General features: G+C 41.9%; 1 protein-coding gene across 3 annotated transcripts in view; it reads right to left on the bottom strand.

The window, feature by feature from the left end:
* Positions 1 to 3,562: 3,562 nt before the first annotated feature.
* The window catches only part of Pms1 (PMS1 homolog 1, mismatch repair system component), a 95,134-nt gene continuing 74,780 nt past the window's right edge, over positions 3,563 to 23,916 (bottom strand). For all 3 annotated transcript variants that reach the window (XM_036173153.1, XM_036173155.1, XM_036173156.1), the window contains 4 exons: positions 15,409 to 15,894; positions 9,985 to 10,115; positions 7,086 to 7,246; positions 3,563 to 3,880 (listed from right to left, as the gene is read on the bottom strand). In XM_036173153.1, coding sequence (XP_036029046.1) covers positions 3,716 to 3,880; positions 7,086 to 7,246; positions 9,985 to 10,115; positions 15,409 to 15,894 — 943 coding nt within the window. In that variant the 3' untranslated portion in view covers positions 3,563 to 3,715. The remainder of the gene's footprint in view (positions 3,881 to 7,085; positions 7,247 to 9,984; positions 10,116 to 15,408; positions 15,895 to 23,916) is intronic.

Below are 23,916 nucleotides of genomic sequence, written 5' to 3'. Positions count from 1 at the left end.
AATTTAAAAATTTGTGAAAAAGGTGACCTAATTCAGAGGAATTTTAAGTACGACTAATAATATAGTTAAATTTTGCTGGGGAAAAAAATTTTCCAAATCCTGAAGAATGTTCAAGGTCAAGTAGAGAGAATCAGCTTGTTAGAAATGATCCTGGACTTTGGGGTCAGGTTCACATCTGAACTTCAGAACTTAGCAGATGCCATCTATCACAGCATAGTTGGAGTGAGACCTTCTAACTCCTACTTTGAATTTTATTCTACATAGTGGACTTCAGTGGTTCAGGAAGAAAAAAAAAATACAGGATTAAAGAAATGGATGCGATATAGTGTTTGTTAAAAAAAAAAAAAAGGCTAAAGAAACTGTGAGGCTCTAAGGGACTCTGGGTTTATACAACAGGGCAGTACCCCTCCACATGCCACATTTTCACCAGGAGCACTGGCATCGCCTGGGAAGTTGTCATTTATTAGTTCTGGTCCTGTCCCATGTGCCTACCCTCCCCCCTCCCAACTTGGAATTCTGGATTTAACAAGCCCATCGCAAGAAGGCCGATATTGATAAGTACTGATGTAAGATTTTAAAGTCACAGTGAGAGCCCGTGACCCCCCAATCAATTAAATAGAGAAAAGACCCTTAGAGTGGTGATCTAAGAGTCCAGTTGGCTGCTGGCTTGTTAGCATTTCTGACCACAAGAAATGTGATATTGGGAATTAAGTCCAGAGTCCAACATGCATTAAGCTGTATTCATATCCCCACCCCTCTTTGTTTTAAACTTTTGGAGACAAGGGTCTTGCTAATTTGCCCAGGCTGGCCTTGAACTTGCTTCGTACCCAGCCAGACCTTGGGTTTTCAATCTTCTTGCTTCTTCTTCCTGAGTAACTGGGGTTACAGGCTTGGTAGCCCAGACCCAGCTTAAAGCTAACTTTTGATTATTCATGCTAATGAATGTAATAAGCTGTTGACAATCTCAAGCATTTTCATTAGGCAGTAAAAGTGACTATTTTCTGTTAATACCTCTCTCTGTTTCACTAATGATAACATCAACAGAAATGGAATGTGCACTCAAGTCTCTTAATCCTCTGTACTTCCGTTTTCTCATGTGCACAACTGGCTGGCTGGATAGCTTCACAGATCCTTAGGACTCTATGCACACTCTTTCCTTGGGTATCTAATCCATTTTTTGGAGGGAATGGGCATGTTGGGGATCAAATCCAGACTCTTGGTCATTTGCGCATGCTAGGCAAATGCTCTACACTGAGCTCCATCTTTTTTTAAATATCCGGGTAAGTTAGCCAGCAGTGTTGATGTCTCATGAGCATTTTCCTCTGCAGTTGGAACTGTCAATAGTTAACCTATTTTGTATGTGTAACCCCTAAGCTGAGTTTATTCAAGAGCTCTCACTTCCTTTTTCCACCTGTAAAGATAAGAGACTGGAGGGATCTTGCAAAAATATAAAAAGGGGAAAAAACGTTTTATTTATGCTTTTAGTTAAGAAATGTATGATGTAGAGGTATGGGTTCCAGTAACTGCAACCTAAGCCACAAAATTTATGTAAAATCACAAGAAAAACAACGATCTGTCCATCTGAATTGGGACCCAACACTTTTCACTATATAAATAACCTAAAACACCATAGACATGCCCATACCATTCCTGGCTTCTGCTCTGGCACAGTATTTGTACAAAAGGGACCCACAGGTCTCAGTTCCACCAGGCCTCCACGTGGGCGTCAACACCCTGGTGGAACTGACATGCTGTAAATAATATATGTAGGTCCCAACGGTGCTCTGGGAAAATGACATTTAAAAGTCTTCCCTTTCTCCAGCCGAAGAATGATTAATTTAGGACCTCTCTCCCTGGATCCTTCCACCCTGTTCTTACCTCCCCTTCTCCCAGCCTGCAGCCGTTACCTGCAGGGCCTCTCCGTTGCTGCCTGCTCCAGCCATGTTGTCCAGGGCTCGCGGGTGCTGCTGGGACTGAGGCAGGGCTCGTGGGGGGATGGGGAGTTCTTGGAAGGCAGGCTACAGCCAACAGGACCAAGCGCCCAGCACAACAAAACTTGGATAATCCCAACACAACCCACTCCATGTTAAAAGCAGGCCGCTCACCCACGCTGCTGCTCCAAAGTCGTCAGGAAGACGTGGGCCTGTTCATTTGCTCAAAGCATTTGTCAAAGTGGAGTCTCCTACTATAAAGTACTTATACTTTTTGTGGACCCTAAGGCCTCTTTCAGCCCATTCTTCATGGTAAGACATGCTCAGCCTCGGGATTAGGGTTTAGAGTATCTGCAATCCTAAACTGATGCTCAAACGAGCTAATACAGAAATGAGTTTCTCCACTCAAGAGACTATGTGTGGTAGGACCAATCTGACTGAGAAAACGAATCCACATTTTTTGTTTAGGGCTGGTGTGCATGTATGATACAATTACTTCCTGTTTCTTGGTAAGCTGTTACCTCTCAATTTGTCCAATTAAGGAATAATTTGGCTTGGATGATGGCTCTGAGGATGAGAATGTGAGTTCTGATCTTCAGCATCACTGCCTCAACACACACAACAGGGAAAGAAAAGCTGGGTTGGTAGTGTGAGCCTACACACCCAGCAATGGCCAGATAGCCTAGCAGAAAAATCAATGAGATCAATGTTCACCAAGTGACCCTGTTAGAAGAGATCAATGCAGAGACCAATACTGTAGAAACACTGCCCTCCTCTTCCCACCTCTGCATGTGCACATATACCACAGACACAAAGACACATACAATGTCAGCAAGATGCCTCAAACTTGCAGAGTGAGTTAGAGAGGTGCCAGGCAAGCAGTATTTGGATCACGGGAAACCTGTGTTTGGTGGGGAGACAGACTGAGCAACAGGAATAAGTCCAGGTGTTATACCTTGTATATACATACAAAGACTAAGAATTTATAGATGGCCAGGTGGTGGTGGCACACGCCTTTAATCCCAGCACTCGGGAGGCAGAGGCAGGCGGATCTCTGTGAGTTCGAGGCCAGCCTGGTCTACAGAGTGAGTTCCAGGAAAGGTGCCAAAGCTACACAGAGAAACCCTGTCTCAAAGGAAAAAAAAAGAATTTATGGGTGACTTATGAGACTGTAGATGGTGTGTAGAGACACCATACCTACTACAACATATCTTACTTTAGACATCAAATGCACTCATTAAACAAATTGTGTTCCAATTTTTGGTAAAGTACTGGAACATGGACCTGGTTTGTGAAGGAATACATGTGAGAAAAAAGATTGTAACCTAATTTTTCTGTTAAAAATGATGGTCTTCCTGTGCATACTCTCTGAAAAAATCTGAACCTAAAGCTAAAATATTCTCAAATTGGAGAGGCAGGAATACCTTATGTGTCATGTTCTCATTCCCTACCTCTCCACCCTACTTTAAAACTTGGCTGAAACTCCTTTGTGATGTGGCAGCTGAGCTGTGATGGGTAAATTCTCTCTAGACAGTTAACCCCATAAGTCAGGCGCCAAAGAGCACACCTGTTCTCTCCTGTGGAGCCTACAGCTTACAGTTAGTTTGAAGGCTGGATATGAGAACAAAATCAATACTTCATATCATTTATTTATATATTTTACAACTTTAAAACACTATACAAATAAGCTAGTAAATCCTCATTTATAAAATAATCATTTTGATACATAACACAAAAATGGTTTAAAAACCGATTTCAACAGTAACTAATTGTCATAAGCTTAATCATGACGTTTCTGGAAGATGGGTTAAATGGTGAAAAAATGGGCGGCCATGAACACATCCTTTAATTTCATCTCCAAACTGGCGCTTCATTGTATAGATAAGGTCTTGGATGTCCTCTCTTGGTAAGTACATGGGTAGCTGTCTTGACAGACGGACTGCTTCTCCCTGTGAAAAGAAAAGTGACATATTTCATCTTGATAGACCCTGAAGTAAAAACACATTATTCTGGAAGATTGAAACTGAATTTTATTGACTCAAAAAATATTTATTAAGCACTAACAATGCTTCAGATTCTGGAGATAAAGTAGTGGGCAATCGAACACAAGATCTTCTTGTGAAATTTACATCTCAATGCAGAGAAACAGAAAACTGAGACCAAAAAATTTTGAGTAAATACCATACACACAATGAACTGGGCAGTAGCAGTGACTGGGTAAATGGGAATGCTTACTCAGAGATGACATTTAGGCTTTTCAATTAACATGCCAATGTCATGAGCAAAGTAAAGCATTTCAGAGAACGGAACTTTCTGTATGGGTGTGGCCCAGAGAGAAGGGGACAAGACAGAAGTTAAGCAGGGACCAGGTCATCACCCTCCAGGACAGAAGGACTGGAGCTTTTCTGGATACATGGAGAAGGAACTAGAAATTCCATGAAGCCTGCCAAGCAAGTGTTTCATGTCATGGAGCGGCCCGGCCACAGCGGGAGAAGGGGTAACACTGACGGCCACAGCGGGAGAAGGGGTAACACTGACGGCCACAGCGGGAGAAGGGGTAACACTGACGGCCACAGCGGGAGAAGGGGTAACACTGACGGCCACAGCGGGAGAAGGGGTAACACTGACGGCCACAGCGGGAGAAGGGGTAACACGACGGCCACTGTGATGCTGCTGGTGAGAGCTGAGGTTTCGTGACAGAGCTGCTGTGGAAGTCCGCCTTTCAGGCGGCTGGGGGACGGGTTATGAGGCCTGCACAACCAAAGAGAATGTCCTCAGGTTTGGTATAGAAATGCTCGTTTCCAATACAGGAAGAAGAATGGCTTAGGGAAAAGAATTATAAAAACTAGCTTCTTTTAGTATTAAAGAGATTTTGCTCCCCAGAGTTGTTGCATTTTAACATTGTTCTCTTTAGCCACAGGTCCATCACCCTTCCAACCATCCCTCTGTATTCCAACAGAGTCTATCTTTCCTTCCCTGTGACCTTTAACCTCCCCTTACTCTCAGACTCACCAGCCTCCCTGGAACATCTTTCCCTCCTGAGGTCGAGTAGTGAATGAACTCTTCAGAATCCAGCACTGGGGCTGACTTAGCAAGTTTCTGGAATACAGTGTGTTTAGGTTTCTCTCCCTGAACCTTAGCCTTTCACCATATCCAACTTTTTAATTGTTAGTGCAGGGTAAATTCTACCAAACAATATTGGAGTCATGCCACTAACTGGTGTGGTACAACCCAAGTGTCAGGTCTTAAGAGCCCTCGGTGACACCTGGAGATTGTCCTGCCCCTCCCGGGAGGGTCCTTTCTTTGATTGTACCTGTTCTCTTGGTTTCAGATCTGTTACACTAATGTTTCCTTACCCTTCACCCTGCAGCAGGGAGTGTCTCATATGCTTCCTCATTACCTAAAACTTTTTCCTTTCAGCTAGCTTTGACAGAGTGCACTTGTAATTTCAAGTACTTGGGAGGTTGAGACAGGAGGACTGGTATGAGTTTGAGACCAGTCTGGGCTATATAGTGAGGTCTCAAAACACACACACACACACACACAAACCACCAAAAAGGGAAAAATTATTTTTTTCACTCTTTTCTTCGGCTCTTGATACGGAGACCATTATGCATGTCCTTTCTAATGTTTCTCCACCACACTGGAATATTTACCAACCTATTTTGGCTTTTCCAAACAGGGTTTCTCTGTGTAGCACTGGCTGTCACAGAACTCAGTCTACAGACCAGACTGGCTTCTAACTCAGAGATCCCCCTGCCTTTGTCTCCCAGGTTCTGAGATTCAAGGTGTGTGTGCCTGGTCAACTTCCTTTTTTAAAGACCATTCCCTATAACAATCATACCTAGTTACTCCAATGTGGTTCAGATCAGCAAAACCATCTGAGTCTAGTCTCAACTGCTTTTTTCTCCATTATCTCTGAAAACTTATTTCTTGTCCACATGTTTTTTTTGTTTTGTTTTGTTTTTTTTCCTCTTAATAAAAAGACTTCTTTGGAGGTCCCTGAAACCATCAGTGCTGAATTGCCCTGGCAACAGGCTGGGAATTTCCACAAGATGAATCTCCCAAGGGGTCTGCAGAGTTGGTCTGAGTGTACTCTCCAGAGTCACGGGGATGGGCATGCCCTGTGTCTGAACACCACAGACAAAAAAGAGGATGAAAACAACAAAGGTTTGTTTTGAAAAGAACACCAGCTGATTTTAACGAGGGACAAAAGTCGTGGTCCTTCATCTACACTAGGATGGGCTCAGTCCTCTTCTTTTAAGTTTTAGTTCTGAGACAAGGTATGTGGTCATGGTTGGCTGCAAATCTGTACTCTTCCTGCCTCAGAGGTCTTTTGAGTGCTGGGGAGACAGGCCCGTCATCAAACCCCATTTGCTCTGAACGTTCTTTTTTTAAACTGAATTTTGCAATTCTCATTTTGGTAGATGCGATATAGTGTTACCAAAGTACTTCCATTTATTCAACAATTTAGTTCCATTTATACAATAATTTAGATCTTTCTCTTCCTTTTGAAGAGCTAAGGATTCAGAATCATAATACAATGTTTTAGACAAATAATATGGGATAAAAATTGAGTAATTTGAAAACCATTCTGAGATTATGTATGAAATTAATAGAAGACAACCCTACAGAATGTTTCATAAATAAAAGTGCCTAAAAACTGCATTACAGCCGGGTGGTGGCAGCGCACACCTTTAATCCCAGCACTGAGGAGGCAGAGGCAGGCAGATCTCTGTGAGTTCGAGGCCAGCCTGGACTACAGAGTGAGTTCCAGGAAAAGCGCAAAGCTACACAGAGAAATTCTGTCTCGAAAAACCAAACCAACCACCCAAACAAACAAAAAACCCTGCATTATAAGGATCTCTCATAGCATTTATCACAGTTCTACACTGAAATATTTTTATTGAAATTTTAAAAATATCAATTTATGAAAACAAACATTTTAGAATCTACTCTTAACCATACTGGGCTAAATGGGTGACACAGCCCTTTAATCCTAGCAGAGAGTTAAAGAAGGAGGCAGAGGCAGCGGATCTCTGAGGACTCAAGGCCAACCTGGCCCACAGAGTGGGATCCTATCTCAAAACCAAACAAAAAGATTTGACTAAGAGCTGTAAAACTTAGGCCACCCATGTGACCAATGAGGCACACCTCCAGATAACTCGTCACCTTCCGAGGTCTGCACTCAGAGAGCTCCTTCGCATTTCTGTCTATTATGGCATTAAGAATTTCCTTTAAATCCATCACTCCATAGAAGGGGAGACACTTAGCCATGCCTTCTATTTCCAAGTAGTTTTCAGTACTGGAAACTCCTGAGAGAAAAAAACAAAAACACACAGGGGCATAGTTAAGTTAGCTAAAATTCTATTCCAGAACTTATCTATTGGAAACAAAAATCACTGTTAGAACATTTAGTGAGGACAGTTTTGCTCCTTCATGGAGAACAAATAATAATTTCCCAGAAGACTTCAATTAAGTCATAGGTGCTCAGTGACACCACGTGTGCTTTATGTAATTTAATTCAATCTCAGTTCCTACTGGTCTGTTCTTCAAATTGCTTAGAACATTGCTTACTTTGGAGAGAGAATGAAGTCCCATGACATTTATTAAAATCATGGTGGTTTAAGTGTTTTTTCAACTGCTGCCTGTATTTCAAGTCTAGCCCAATGGCCTTAGATCTAATTTAAAGACCTCAATTACTTTAACTTACCAAGAATAAAAACAGACCCTGTATCTTGTTACTATAGAATTTTGGGAAATAAAAAATACTAGTGATTATTCAAAGATTCAACTAAAAAAATTCCAGAAATTGGTGTTATTTATTAAGCTGTTTTAGGTAACTTAGTCATTAAAATGAAAGGCCACATGACCGGATGTGTAACTGGGTAGAACATCGCAACAGTGTATATTCCAAAGTATCACTTTAGAGAACAGAAGGTACTCATCCTATTTGAGTGACAGGATCCTTAATATTGGAATCAATATCATGTTACCCAGAATTGTGGATTAATGGTAAACTAATAACAACAGAAGTGTGGTAGAACCTGAAGGGTTGCAGATCTAGGGACTTGAACGATGTACTCTCTAACCTGTCCTCAGTTATGGTCTAGTTTCAAGTCCAAATGAAGGAAGCAACAGTGGCAGACAGAACAGTAGGAATGCTAATGTTCTTCCCAGGAAAGATTAGATACTGTATCATCAAGCACTAAAAGATGAGCTACAGAGTTCAATAAAGGGAGATGGAATGAGTCTGAGAGCACAAGGTTCTCAGGAGGGACCCGAAATCACCAAGGAAGGGAGGAGGACACAGCAGACTCTAGTCTATCCTTCTTAGCTATTTATACAAATGTGAAGAAAAGGCACCTTCCAGCAACTCTAACACTCTCTCTCTCAGTCCCCCCCCACCCCCCCTCTCCATTCTTCATACTTCAAATTTTCCTATTAAAAGATAAAACTAGAAGAAATGAAGAAATGACTGCAGATCAGTTCAGGTCTGAAAGGGAGGCTGGAGACTGGAAAAGGATTTGAACTCTGCTACTGCAGAGTACTAGGTTTACTTTTTGTTTGTTTGCTTTGGGACAGGTCTCTCTATGTAACCCAAGACTGCTTTAAACTCACTATATACATGAGGCTAGCCCCAAATGTGTAACACTTTTCCCGTCTCAGCCTCTCAAGGTATGGTTAACAGGTACATGTCATCATGCCCAGCCTTGCCACTGATTCACGTTACCTCAGGGTTTACACTGATTTTGCTTAGTTAATATATTGACTTCAATGGAGGACTATGTAGCCAATTTGTTAAGGGCTAGACTCTTGAGGCATGCTGTGTGGGTTCCGATCCTAGCTCTAACGTTGACTATCCTCTAGAGCAAACTTAACTCTTCCATGCTTTAATTCTTTTCATCTGTAAAATGGAGACTGAGATAGAAGCTACTCTGGAGACTGCTCCAGGAGTAAATAGGCTGATATGCTAATTCTTTGAAGAGTATTCTGCATATAATGGTTACTCAAAAGTTATTAGTTGTTACTAATGAAGAAACTGAGAAATGTGTGATCTAGACACGCTATCTCCATCTCAAGTATAAGCACTCGGATCCATGGAGGCAAGGCATTCACAGAGGTGTCTTTACCTTCAAACTGAAAATCAAGCAAAATGTGAAGTTTGGAACATTGAAACATTTTTTTTCCCAGATATCCAGCTCTATACTTCTGTACATTGTTGTTATTTATTTTCTTTCTAAAATTTATTGCTATTATTTTATGTGTATGTTTTGTCTGCATGTATGTCTGCGCACCATATGAAACACAAGAAGGACAGGGTTGTTGGATCCCCTGGAACTGCAGTTACAGATGGCTGTGAGCGGCTCCGTGGGTGCTCTGGAAAAATAGCCAGTGCTCTTAACTGCTGAGCCATCTCTCTGGCTTCTGCTTACCATCCTCTGTGCCTCTGTGAAAGCATTCCTTTAAAAAAACAAAAAAAAACAAAACCCTTCCTACATTTTGAGTGTGACAATTTAAGGCACTGGAATCTCCCTGCATGGTGGGTGTGGCACTGGACAGAGGAAAAGGGAAGTAACAGATGGGCTGACCCAGGGACTAGGGCAGTATGGAAACTACAAAGGACAGAGAAGGCCAGCAAAGAAAACCGGAGTCCCCGAGGTAGATACATTCTTCTCAATCTATCTGGCAGAGCCATGGGATTCAGACATGCACGGGAGACAGCTGATGCTCCAGGTCACTTGGCAAAACCAGTAAATACTTCTAAACAGCAAGAGATGGCCATTTTCATTAGACCATTCCCTTATTCCACATACTTGTTTAGTCAAAGAGCTCTGATTGCTGAGTAACACAATAAGGCAGCTGGGCTGCCATGTCAGAAGACAACAGAAAGCGCAGTGATCACCTCAGTGGCCCTCTGAAGGAAGTCCACTTTTGCACACCTGACAATGACTTTCAGTGAAATGAAAATACACCTGAGAACTCCGAAAGTCAAATGCAGCTCTTGGAAAAAGGTCTTTCAAGTCAGAGACAGTAAGCCACACTACTGTACCTGGTATCAGTCTGATCTGGAAGCCATTTGCTGTAAGACGAGGGTCACTCAGGTAAGTTGGTCCACTGCATCTCTGCTCAGCTGTTGACATTTTACGTAACGCCTCTAAATAATGAGACCCATTAAAAAGACTGAAAAAGAAAGAGATTATGGTTCTTTATGTTAAATATTCAGATTGAAATAAGAGGATTTATGGGAGCTAATCCAAGGGTGTTTGGAAAAGTGTTACCATTCCTGGAAGTTCTGAGCTCTACAGAAGCACTCTGCCTTCTGTTAGCATTGTGTAAGAGGTCCACTGTAGAGCATGCCCAGAAAGGAGGAAGGACAGATATAATGGACAACTTGTCTCTTCCAAAATGTTACAAATTCAATGAGAAATGTAAACAGTAGTTCTTTAAATATAATACACATAAAAACTTGACCCACAATAAATACCTTTAAAGTAGCTATCACAAATGAAAAGCACATCCTGAGTCAACAAGCTACCCAAGTAGTTACACTTAAAATCAAATGCTACTCGAGGCTTCTTCAACAGCAAGAAGGTTAAATAGATGTTTTTTTTTTTTTCTTCCAAAAACTGATAAATTTTTAGGTCAAACCTTGGGAGAGATTCTTTCAGTAAGCACAGCATGCTTGACAAAAGTGCCTCAGCAGGGTCATCACAAGAGTCTACCACAACAGAGAGATCTACTCAGTCAGAAGAGTCATCACAAAAGAGGGCTACCACAGCAGAGAGATCTACTCAGTCAGAAGAGTCATCACAAAAGAGTCTACCACAGCAGAGAGATCTACTCAGTCAGAAGAGTCATCACAAAAGAGGCTACCACAGCAGAGAGATCTACTCAGTCAGAAGAGTCATCACAAAAGAGGCTACACAGCAGAGAGATCTACTCAGTCAGAAGAGTCATCACAAAAGAATCTACCACAGAAGAGAGATCTACTCAGTCAGAAAAGTCATCACAAAAGAATCTACCACAGCAGAGAGATCTACTCAGTCAGAAGAGTCATCACAAAAGAGGCTACCACAGCAGAGAGATCCACTTAGGTACACAACAAAACGCCGTGTGATGATGCAGTATGTTGTTACAAATCCATTCCCCTTGGAAAACAAGTGAAGTCTCTCAATCACTCAGAATGCTGAGGACTCCACAGATGGTGAGAGCAGATATCACAGAGTGCTTTGGCTGTACTTCTAGCTTGTCTCACCAACTCTGAAATCAATCTGAAAGCTTGTGGTAAGGATGAAGTGCAGGCTCCATGGGTAAGCAGTCTGTATTAGAATCCTGGGTGATCTTAACTACTTCCCCTTCTTGGGGTGATCCATGTGTGTCCTTCTTTGGGTCCTCCTTGTTACCTAGCTTCTCTGGGGTTGTGGACTGTAGTCTGGTTATCCTTTGCTTTGTGTCTAACATTCACTTATGAGTGAGTACATACCATGTTTGTCTTTCTGGGTCTGGGTTACCTCACTCAGGATGGTTTTTTCTAGTTCCATCCATTTGCCTACAAATTTTATGACTGTTTTTTTTTTTTGTTGTTTTTTGTTTTTAAACCACTGAGTAGTACTCCATTGTATAAATGTACCACATTTTCTTTATCCATTCTTTGGTTGAGGGACATCTAGGTTGTTTCCAGGTTCTGGATATTATGAAAAATGCTGCTATGAACATAGTTGAGCAAGTGTCCTTGTGGTATGATTGAGCATCTTTTGAGTATATGCCCAAGAGTGGTATTGCTGGGTCTTGAGGTAGATTGATTCCCAGTTTTTCTGAGAAACTGCCATACTGATTTCCAGAGTAGCTGTACAAGTTTGTACTCCCACCAACAGTGGAGAAGTGTTCCCCTTACTCCACATCCTCTCCAACATAGGCTGCCATTAGCATTTTTGATCTAGGCCATTCTGACAGGTGTAAGATGGTATCTCAGTGTCATTTTGATTTACATTTCCCTGATGGCTGGGTAAACTGGGAGTGGGGGTAGAGGAGGGGATGGGGGATGGGAACATGAGGTATCGAGTTGGAGGAGTGACAGAGAAGGAAATCAATGAAAGAGTTATCTTGATAGAGGGAGCCATTATGGGCTTAGGGAGGAGCCTGGTGCTAGGGAAATTCTGGCTAAGGATGACCCCAGCTAAGACTACTAGCAATAGTAGAGAGGGTGCCTGAACTGGCCTACCTTGGTAATCAGATTGGTGAATATACTAATTGTCATCATAGAGCCTTCATCCAATAACTGATAGAAGTAGATACAGAGATCCACAGCCAAGCACCAGGCAGAGCTCCTGGAATTCAATTGAAGAGAGGGAGGAGGGATTATATGAGCAAGTGGGGGGTGGGTGGGAGTCAAGATCATGATGGGGAAACCCACAGAGACAGCTGACCCAAGCTAGTGGGAGCTAAGGGACTCTGGAATGACAGCTGGGGAACCTGCATGCAACCAAACTAGGCCCTGTGAATGTGGGTGACAGCTTGATCTGTTTGTGGGGCCACTGGCAGTAGGACATGAATTGGCTTTTTGGAGCCCATTTCCTATGGTGGGATACCTTGCTCAGCCTTGATGCAGCGGGGAGGGGCTTGGTCCTGCCTCAACTTGGTATACCAGACTTTGTTGACTTCCCAAGGGAGGCCTTACCCACTCTGACGGGCAGGTGGGGGTGGGGTGGAGGGGAGATGGGGGGAGAGCAGGGGAACTGTGGTTGGTATAAAATGAAAAAAAAAGAAAAGAAAGGAATCCTGGGTGCGTGGCTCCCTGACTGACTGAGTAAGCACACCCAAGAGCTGTTCTGTTTATTACCTCATGTGTGAGGGGACGGACCAGCCCTGTAAGATCACAGCAGTTTCCCTCACCCAGTCAGGGCTCAGCAAACAGAAGCCATTGTTCCTTGTGTGATATACACAGTTCAATTACTCCTTTCAGATGCAAGCTACACAACTAGAATTCTGCTGAGAACACTGAACCCAATCCAGAACTACCCAACCACCACAGTGAGGTGCTCAGTTCAGGACGCCGTTAGCAGAGCAGCGTCAGCTGTGAGGGACCTCTGGAACCACACTTTTCTCAGTGTCAACACCCAGTCAAGAAAAGTTTGCTTCCCTTTAGCATGGGCACAGAAACAACAGCTTTCAATGCATCTCCCTAAACAACAGACGTCCCACAGAGAAACACGTTTAAGAAGCTGTAGTTTAGACAGGGACAAAAAGATTTCTTGACAAGTAAATGAAAATCTATACATATCATTGAGAAAAGCAATTAAGTTACAAAATTAGATGTGTCCTGGCTGTTCATGAGGAAACAGGGAGAAACTGCTGTCAAGTTATGAGTAACCTGCATCCAGTTCCTCCTTTGGTAAGCTTCCTGAGTCGGTCTCGAAAAATGCTGTGGACAGTCCTAGGTTTTTGTCATGTGGTCACTGCTGCCTTACTGAAAATGCAGGCTGGACAAGTGTTCTCCTATTCGCATGCTGTTGGTTTTTATTAGGTGGCCATGTCCTCAACATACCCACACACTGACACTGCTCTCTTTATTCCTGGTCCTTTTGAAGTTATCTAGTGTTGTACCCTATTGAGAACATTCTTACCAGCCTTTAAACTACAGAGTTTTAGCTACTTTGTCCTAGTATATCAGTCTGTGTCAGATTAGAAACTAAGCATAAAAAAAAAAAAAAAAAAAAAGTTTACAGGTTGGTTGTTACCCATTTGTACATAAAGCAAACTACTCATAAAAGATAGATAAAAGAAGCACTCCATTTACAATGAAAAAATATAACTAGTTCAGGAAACAATTATTAGCTGATTATTAGATATTAGATAGAGAGGAAGTTGGGGAGTTTTGCTGTGGGATGTTCTGTATGTCAAATGTGTTGCTCTGGTTGGTTAAAATAAATAAAGTGCTGATTGCCAGTAGCCAGGCAGGAAGGATAGGGTAGGCGGGACAAGGAAGAGGAGAAGGCTGGGAACAGGAAGGCTGAGGGGGATTCTGCCAGCTGCGGCCATGACAAGATGTAAGGTACTGGTAAGCCAGGAGCCACGTGGCAAAGTATAGATTAATAGAAATGGGTTAATATAAGAGTAAGAGCTAGACAATGGTAGGCCTGAGCTAATGGCCAAGCAGTTTAAATAATATAAGTATCCGTATGATTATTATGTGGGTTGTGGGACCTCAGGGGCTTGGTGGCACCTGGAGAGAGGCTCTCCAACTACAGAGTTTTGAGAGGGAGGAGCACCTTCGTCCAAAGCTAGTGAACTGTGCGGAGGAGGTTTGAAGCACACCTTCCTACTGGGAGCAAGCCCTACCTACTGGAGAGCAGAACCTAAATCTCCTATCTTCCTAAGGTTAAGTTCCAGTTAAAGACAGGGGAGGAAAGAGGTAAGCACTATATCAGTGCTGGAGAGATGGCTCAGTGGTTAAGAGCACTGGTTGCTCTTCCAGAAAAGACTGGAATCCAGTTTTCAGCACTCAAAGCTGGTTGCTCACAATGGCCTGTAACTGCAGTTTCAGGGGTCTGATGCCCTCCCTCTTCTGGCATCTGAAAGCATCTAATCATATATGAGTCACACACACACACACACACACACACACACACACACACACACTAAAATTTAAAAAAATCTTTAAATCCCAAACCAAACCAAACACCTCACTGCCAATCAGAAAGTAAAGAGATAAAAGAATATTCCAGTGACTGCTACATAGTAAATCAATCACACAATAAAAAAATACAACCAAATGTAATATATAGAACTTACATATAGAAATTAAATCCAAAATTATAAAACTAAAAAAGCAAAACAAAACAAAACCCTTTGAAACAATGAGGAATAATTCTAAGCTATTATTTTTGAGTAAGGTATTAAAAAGACATTTATGCCGGGTGGTGGTGGCAGCGGCGGCACATGCCTGTAATCCCAGGACTCGGGAGGCAGAGGCAGGTGGATCTCTGTGAGTTCAAGGCCAGCCTGGTCTACAGAACTAGTCCAAGACAGGCTCCAAAGCTACAGAGAAACCCTGTCTTGAAAAACCAAAAAAAAAAAAAAAGACATTTTTGATTAGGTAAGAAACCAATCATTTTTATGAGTATATGAAAGGACTAAGAGCCAGAATTATTCTCACATACTTCAATGAATGAAAGGAAACCTATCTATGTATACACTTGTACATGGGCAGAAACAGGGTGGGGCAAAGAACCTTGGTAAAGACTGCTAAAGGCACTCACTCCCTGTGTAATTCCACTCTGGTGTGTACTTGACAATGTCAGAGTAGTGCAATCCCAAAGACAGCCACAGCACTCCAGCTGTCAGTCACCCCAGAGAAGCCACAAAGGCACAGGAGAGACCGGCTTGGGATTCACTGAGTCAAGATGTGAGCCACTTATGAAAAGAACTTTCAACTTTTAACATTAAACATTAAAAAACTCTTACTTCACCATACCTCTCTGTTAATATAATTGGATTTTCCAGTGGCTCTGCAGGCAGTTTATGATTCTCAACAAGTCTCTTAAATAGCAGGGCTTCTTCCACTCTGTATGGGTTCAGTAACATGACATCTGTTCCAGACGCGACCAGCCATGCATCAGGAAACTTGAGACTGTGGATCAGGCAGATCTCATCCTTCTCTTCTACGTCAACTTTCTTGTGTTTCTTAAAATTTACTTTTAAGTTTTCCATAGAAAAGGGGACCTCTGCTATTTTAATATGTTCACTCTTCCTTTTTTCATTCTGGGACTGAAAGAGCTCATCAAGTTTCGGCTGATTAGATGAGGAGGTCTTCAGTTTGTGTTTTTGTGTCAAGCCCCATGCACTGGTAACCCTTATCTTTTTCTGGCCATCTTTTAATGATACTTGTGGCCCCTGTTCAATAGCTTTCTTCATCTGGTTATTGTATCGGTCCAAGTCTTTTTTAGCCTTTTCTTCATATCTAAGAACAGAGAGAAAACAGGACTAATGAGCTCATAATAAAAACATAATAATCATCTGAAGTAAATTATATTAAGAATAATGACCTGTTATTCAATAATGATAAGACAATTTGTACTAGAGCGACCCTCCTATGCATGCTTAGGATAAACTCCAAACAGAGCATAGAAATTGGCTTCTGAAAAGCAGTCAAAAGCAAATGGGAAGGACTTGCATTTGCATTTACGGAGGTCTTATCCAGCATTAGATGGTGGGAGCATCAGGAACTTAGCTAGAAGACAACACCAACCAGCCTGCATCATCAGAACACAGATCCTTGCTTCCAGTACTTGAAATTGAGAGAAAATCCCATGTGTGGGAGCCCTCAGGAAACATTAAGAGGCTAATGAGCTGAACAGAGTTTCCAGCTGTTTCCAGTGCAGGGGAGACAGAGTCTGGTGTCTGAGTTACATGTGGGGCTTTGTAAACACATTGGGCTTTCAATTAAAACTAGAAGAGGGGCATATCATAAGAGGAAAAACCCTACCGCTAGAACTGAGTGAATCTCATCATCCTTCAATGCAAAACAAAACCCCTCAAACTCAACGACATCTGAAGTGAACAGGCATCACCCATAATGGCCACTGCACAATTAAGTCACCACCCAAGAAGTAAAACAGAAAATTGTGAGTCATGGCCAAGGGGAGAAGAGGTCAGGAAAAGCCACCTTCAAAGTGACTCTGATTTATAATAAATAAAAAGTTTTGAATACATGTTTTGGGAGTCTGAGATGAGCAACAGAGAAAAACAGGGAAATAGGATAGACTGAAGGGGAAGCTTGAGTGAGGAGCAGAATTTATATGTGTACATAGAAAGATGTGAAAAACAAAGAACTAAAAGAGTATCTGGATAGAATATTCTACAGAGTAGAAATGGAAACAACAGATGGGCCAGTGAACCTGAAAGCAGAGCTACAGAAAAGACCACTGTGAGTAAGAAAGAAAGGAGCCCATGATCGCTGAAGCAGCCAGGGGCTTATGCACAAGCATCCCAACACGTGAAGTATCAATTAAAAAAATTACATTTAATGATGAGTCATCAATCTACAAAATTCCAGGCAGGTTAATGCAAACAAAGCCTGCCAGATACGCCAGAAGCAAGCTGGTGAAAACCAGAGCTGAATTCCCCAAGTCAGTCAGCCAGAAGGACAGTGCAACACTGGCTAAACATGCAGCTTCTCATCTACCAACCATAAATGTCCTTCACAGGGAAGATTGAACAAATACTTTCAGATAAAATAAGTTTTCTGCTAACGTAATTGCACTCTTAAAAGAATAACATAAGCATGAAATCAATTACATCTGTGGGCTTTTAGGTTTATGTGAGACTGTGTGGTATTAACTGTAACTGAAGGATGATAAAAGGATGCATGATGTATTAAGCAAAGCAAGCAAGAGTATAAATCAGATGTTAAAATGTATTCATTTAAACCTTGACTACGTCTGCCACCGCTCTGAGGAAGACAGGAACAGACAACAGGGGGCAGGGCAGATCTAATGCCAACAACACCCATTATTATATTAAATCTAACTAAAGGACAGGATTTCTAGCTTTATGGGCTTCTACTTTCATAATAAATACCACAGGTAGCACAGAACGAAAAATGTATACACTACACAAACAGAAAGAGCAAGAAAAGGAGAGACTGACAACACAGATGAAGAAGATTGAACTGACAAGTTATCAGAGTTGAAGGGGCACTAGGGAACCACACTCAAACGTGTGCACCTTTCTTCTCCTCAGGCATAAACAGACTATACGATGTCAGTGAAACGACAGATCTCAGCACCATTGCTAACCACTTCAACTTAAACGATTGGCAGAAATTCTGCTTCTTTATATGTGAACAAAGAACATTAACCAGGGCAGGAAATATGATGAACCAGACGTGGCAAAAAGGTGAATGAAATCTAACTTTCTATTTATGTTAAACTGGAAACCAAGTTTATTTTAAAAAGCCTCAAATATCTGACCAATGCAGCAGCATTCACACTAGCCTCAGTGTCCAACAATTAGAGGTTGAATTAACAAACCTTATTATTCTTATAAAACTAGACATTGCCACTTAAAAATGATGTGTCGTGGAAATATTGTTGAAAAGTCAGAGATGTCAAATAGTTATTTAAAGTTTAAATACTGGTAAAACCAAGGTAATATAACAGAAATAAAAAGTGTCTGCCCATGGAGGTAGTTGGGATGAGGGAAACGTATGTTTTCATTGTGGTGGCTGTGTGTATTTCCAAAAATGCCTGAACTATACTGCTAAGAGCTTTGCATTCCACTGTAGGTAAATGTTACCAGTTTAAAGAAAGATTTAAGAAAGTGTTGGGGAGCCAGACATGGCAGTGTATGCCCACAGTCTAGGCACTTGGAAGGTGGATGAAGGAGAATCACAAGTTCAAGGCCAGATTATTCTATAGAGCAATTTCATTTCGAAATCAAATAAATAATAAAAGGCTACATGATAAAGCCATTAAAACAGCAGACGGAGTAAAAAGCACACCATTTAATCCATCAGTTAATGTTAATTTTTCTATTTTCACTTAAAGTCATCAGGTGAAACATAAATTCCAGTAAATCCAATATATTTAAACTATGTAACTCAACAGCATAGACGATGGGTATTTCAAATGTATGGGGTGTGAAACAGTCAGAGGGTCTCTTCTTTTCAGTTATAAAAGGAGTTAAAGGAAGCTTCTAGAGCCGGACAGTCCACCACAGTGGCGGTGTCAAGAACACTGTGAGAAGCTGAGGTGTCTGGCTTCCACGCTCAGGCCTGGCTGACACTGGATGGCTCTGCTTGAACACTCCACATGGATTCTGTCGCATGAGAATTAACTGCTCCTTGGTCACCGCAGGGAACAGTGTTTAATGGACCCCAGAGAGCCTGGTGTCCTGCTTGGCATATTCCTGCTGCCTAGAAACCATGTAAACTTAGTGCAAAGTATTTTGTTCTGCCCCTCAGGGTACTCATTTATAGTATGAGGGCAATTTACATCCACTGCCTAGCTCTGTAATCAGCAGTGAGTTGCTTGGCACACTGTAAAAGGCGAGGCTTACTCTTAGGTTGCTATCAGGAAGCCTATGTCCTGGCTGGGGCTGTACTCAGTGGCAGAGTCCGTGCTTAGCACACATAAGTTTGGGTTCAATCCCCAAAACAACAAACACAAAAGCAAAAAGAAACACAAATACTTGTGTTGAATGAGACATTTGGCCAAAAGTTGGTAAGTTTTAAACTTGGGCCTAGAGAACTAGGTTTTTTCTGGTGCTGTAAGAAGCTGGCTTAGACTTTACAGAATGTCTCTTGTATATATGTTATAAAGTGAAGCCAAGAAACAAGAGACTACAACATGGTGTGCAGTTTATAGCCACAACATGTTTCTGAATAAAGAAATGCTGAATGTTAATTGGATAAGATTGAAAAAAATGTCTGCTTCATTGTAAACTGGATGAACAATTAATCATTTGCTTCTCATATTCATACTTTCGAAAGTTATTTTCTTACAATTATACCTAGAACATGAACATATGGGTTAGTTGCACAAAACACATGATCTTTAATAGTTTACTTTCACAGGCATTAGAAATAAGTCTGTTTTTAGCTCTTAGACATCAGAACTCCAGACTTTTCCTATGGGGTGGAAAATGAGTTCAAGATAAAGGTCACCATTTGTAATTAATTATAATGTGCAAATTTTTGCATATGGTACTAATCTTTTGATTTATTCAAGACGTCTATTTAATTAGTTCCTTGGGAAACATAAAAAGTTATGTCCAAAATAATACGAGGTAAATGTTAAGTAAGAGCAGATGCTACCTCTGTATTTAGTGCCATTAAAGGACTTAGCAGCTTGAATGGAAAGTATTCACACTGACTTGACTAACCAGTCAGGTCAAATGATGTTTCTGAGACTAAAGGCTACATTGAATTATAAAGTTTATTTATCATTTCCAGTAACATCCAAATTGCAACATCACTTAGTTATTTTAAGTAGGAATATATTTATATATTGCGAATGAAAGCTCAAATTAAGACCTACTGACTGAAGGACCCTTTCTCCCCTGAGTGGCAGGAGAGGTAGGTACATGGTTCACACCTGGATTCTAACCCACCAGAGGAAGGTAAGGAAAAGAAGATAACAAAAAAAATCAGAAAAGACCTAAGCATCCCTAGCCCGAGTCCACCCTACTTTCTCAGCAGATGCTGAAACTCTGGCCAGTGCTGGACTTGCCCCACCTTCCCATCTCTCTTTGGCACATGCTCACCTGTGCCATCTCTTCACTTCCTCAGCAGCATGGTGTACTTTCTCCTGTGACAACTCCCTACAACCTTCCCGGTTAGTGAGATACAAGGAAGCTATTTTCTGTCGCATACATGACACAACTGCTAACTCTTCTCCCAACTCTCCATATTTCCTTTTTCTTAAACTCTTCAGTTCTTCGGTAAAGACCATAGAAGGCACTGAACAGAGGCCCACACTGGACGATTGTCAGAGGCAAGGGGATGGAGGACTCCAGGGAAGCAGTGTCTTCTAGACACAGCAGGAATGATTCAGATTTGAATTCAGGTTCAAGACACATGGGGCCCCAGCACTGAGAGAGGGGTGTGGACATGATCTGATATCCACCTGTAAAGGAAAAATCAGTTTTCTCCAGTGTGTCAGGTCCCATGCCCAGCAGTAGATGGTCAACACAAAACGTACTCAATGGCATTTTTGTAGACTGTTTGGGCTTTTTTTTCCTCCTTATTCTTACTAATCTTTTGTGTATGTATTTGGGTTTTGGTTTCTGGTTTTGTGTTTTTGTGACTTCCGTATGTGTTTCTTGATCCTTTGTATTTTAGAGAGAGAGAGGAGGCGCTAAGTTGGATGGGTATGGGGGTAGAGATCACTGTGAGGAGTTGAGAGGAAACCGTTGCCAGAATATATTGTAGTAAAAACTAAAGTTTCAATTAAAAAACCCATAAAATTCTGTCATCACTAGACAGCAAACTGCAGAGTATACTATTTATGAATAGAAAATGTATGTTATTCTTAACTGAAGCGACTAGCCAGAACAACCTTAACTCGTATTTCCTAAAGGAAGGAAGGAGATGGAAAGGAGGGAGAGAGGAAGAAAAAGGGGAAGACGTGTGAAGAGCAGGAGGGGAAACTGCATCCACCCTGGTGGTGGGGACGCAGGCCAGGTCCTCAGGAGAGGTGGAGGCCCCTGTGACAGCAGGTACGGAAGCCAGGCGGGTCCATGGAGGTGGAGGGTCCCTGCGGAAGGCAGGTGGTGCTCTTCCGCTCAGCTGCACTCCCAGGTCTCCTCTTGGGTCACTTTCTATTCTTTGCAGAACTGAGGATTATGGAAAGAAAGCTGTGGTAGAACTGACAGGCCCGATCACGTGGATCGCGGGGCAAGGGCCCGGATGTGGATCACGGTCCCAGGGCCTCTGGCCCTGAAACCTAAACATTCTGCTTTTTAAAAATCATTTGTGCGTCTGAAACCAAGACATCAGTACTTTTTTTGTGTTTCTGGAACCCATGTCAATTGAACTGACTTACAGCAAATGAAAAGTGCCATTTACAACACAAAGTTTCATGCCACAGCTTAAAAACCCCAATCACACTAACCCAGAAAGCACTCTCTACACAGTGGACAAAGCTCTGTGCTCTAAGAGCCATTACCTGATCCGCTCCTCAGAACAACGAGACAAACACCAACAGCCAGAAAAGCATGGCTGTCTGCAGGTCCCATGTGTAGCTCCTGAGGCCTGCTCTAAATGGATTCCATAACAGCACTAAAGGAAACTTCAGATGAGGTTTGTTTGACAACCTGGGCCTCACAGGCAGGATAATGTGTACCCCTCTTCACAAGGCAACCAAAGAGAAAATGCGGCAAGGCGGAGGGAAACTCTTCGCTCCTGTGTTTGCACAGTGCCACACCCCCAGAAACTGGAAGTATGTTTTCTTTCTCAGACAACTTGACACAAGAGAACTACACACATTTATGGGGTACCATGTGAAGTTTCAAAGAACTCACTCATCTTTAAACTACATAACCGTATCATTTAGGTAAAACTTAAGACAACTGTAATTGTGTGAGCCTATTTGTACAGTACAGTAGTTCAATGTAAGATTCTTCATGTACTGAGTGGAATTGTTTAAAAAGTTATGAGGGGTTAGAGAGATGGCTCCATGGTTAAGAGCACCAGCTGCTCTTCCAGAGACCCTGGGCTCGATTCCCAGCGCCCATGTACAGACTCACAATCCTAGGAGGTCTGACATCCTCTTCTGGCTTCCATGGGCACTAGGCATGCACGTGGCACACAGACATACATGCAGGCAAAGCATCTATACATATAAAACTGTTACAACAATTATATTATGGTTATTCTAAAATATGAATGTACACTTTTATTTCTTAAGGACACATACACACATATTTATGAAGTTGATGTGTTGCGCCCCAGAACCATGAGGGGAACGAGGGATGATGGGGGAGCTATTCACGCAGCAGAACCAAGCATAGGATGATGGGATGAAATGGGGTAACAGGCTGACTGCATCTCACGCTGATAAATATTTGGAACAGAACAAAGCACAAACGCACCCTCCCCTAAACACGCTGTCATGTGTGTGATATTGAAGAAGAGAGCAAACACTTGATCTCTGCTGCTTTTAACAACAGTTTTCTAACACAGCTCAGTATTTTATGTGCTAATAGTCATCACTATTATTTGTAACTGACAGTTTATTCTAAGACTGAATTAAATGAAGACATGGGAAAGTTAACCAACTACATTTATTTAGAATGAATTTTAAACCAGAAGTGATGGACTATACTTAATTATTTCCCCAGATATTTGATAGAGTTTTGAAATAATTAGATAATAATAAGTGATTGGAAGTCTAATTTTATCCTTTATTCTCTGGTGGGCCAGATAATTCAAAATGCAGCATTTTGTACTGATACACAACTGTATGTCTGAGTGCTCCCCATGCAGGGGACAGCCGTCATCTTCACCAGAGCAGCTGAGGCTGCCTGCTAGTAAGCCTAAAGACCGAGGAACCTGCTGACTGCCACACTCCCTCATGGGAGGAAGGAGGTCACCAGACCCTCACCTCCCCAGCAGCTGTGTGCAATTCTGACTTAACTGCATGTGGCGGCGTCACTGTCTCAGGAGGTGGGAGGAATACAAAGGAATGAAGAACCCCGAAGGGAACATGCCATCTGAACAGCTGTGCTGGAGGAAGACATTTTAGTGGTGCAGCTAACTGGGGCCACTGATCCTCCTGTAAGTGAGCCCTCATCCATGCTCTCCTAATTAAGCCCAATAAACTTACTGGTTCCATGAGGTGGACTTCGGTGGAACTGTCCTTAGGTTTGGCTTTGGTGCTTTATAAGAAAGGAGATCCATGTTTGTTTATGTCTCCCAAGGGAAAAAGTTCCCACAAGTGCAAGCCAGCTAGAAATACGCATTCTATTGTTTTGGGACATATACTTACCTCTGAAGATACAAATAATATTTTAATCAGCTCAAATCACTTATTTACGTCCCCCAAACACTCACTGTAATTTATAAATTGGAAACAGGTAAAACTTAGATGCCACAAGTTATACTGAATATAGGCAGAAAGGCACTAAGCCGGTTCTGCACCACCAGCGCGGTCCTTTGTACTGTGTCTCATTTCAGGAACCGACTAAAAGGAGGGAACAGGTAAAAAATATAAAACTACTCTAATGCAAAGGCTTAAAAAAAACCCTTCTCCAGAGTTCTTTAACATGAATGAAAAAAGAAATAAAGAAAGTGGAGAGTTACTGAGACTGAAGAGGCTGTGGCATACAGTACATAAAGAAGTACTAAACATGACAAATGTTTTCAAAACAAAAATTAAAAATAATATATCCCTATTCTCAAAAATAGCAATAAAATAATACCAAGAAAGATACTTTAGTCAAGCCAAGAAGCATTTTCTGTTTTTGTTTCTCATAAATGGGA

This window comes from Onychomys torridus, chromosome 23 (genome assembly GCF_903995425.1).
Source record: "Onychomys torridus chromosome 23, mOncTor1.1, whole genome shotgun sequence".
NCBI lineage: Eukaryota > Metazoa > Chordata > Mammalia > Rodentia > Cricetidae > Onychomys > Onychomys torridus.
This window is presented reverse-complemented; position numbering and strand designations above follow the sequence as displayed.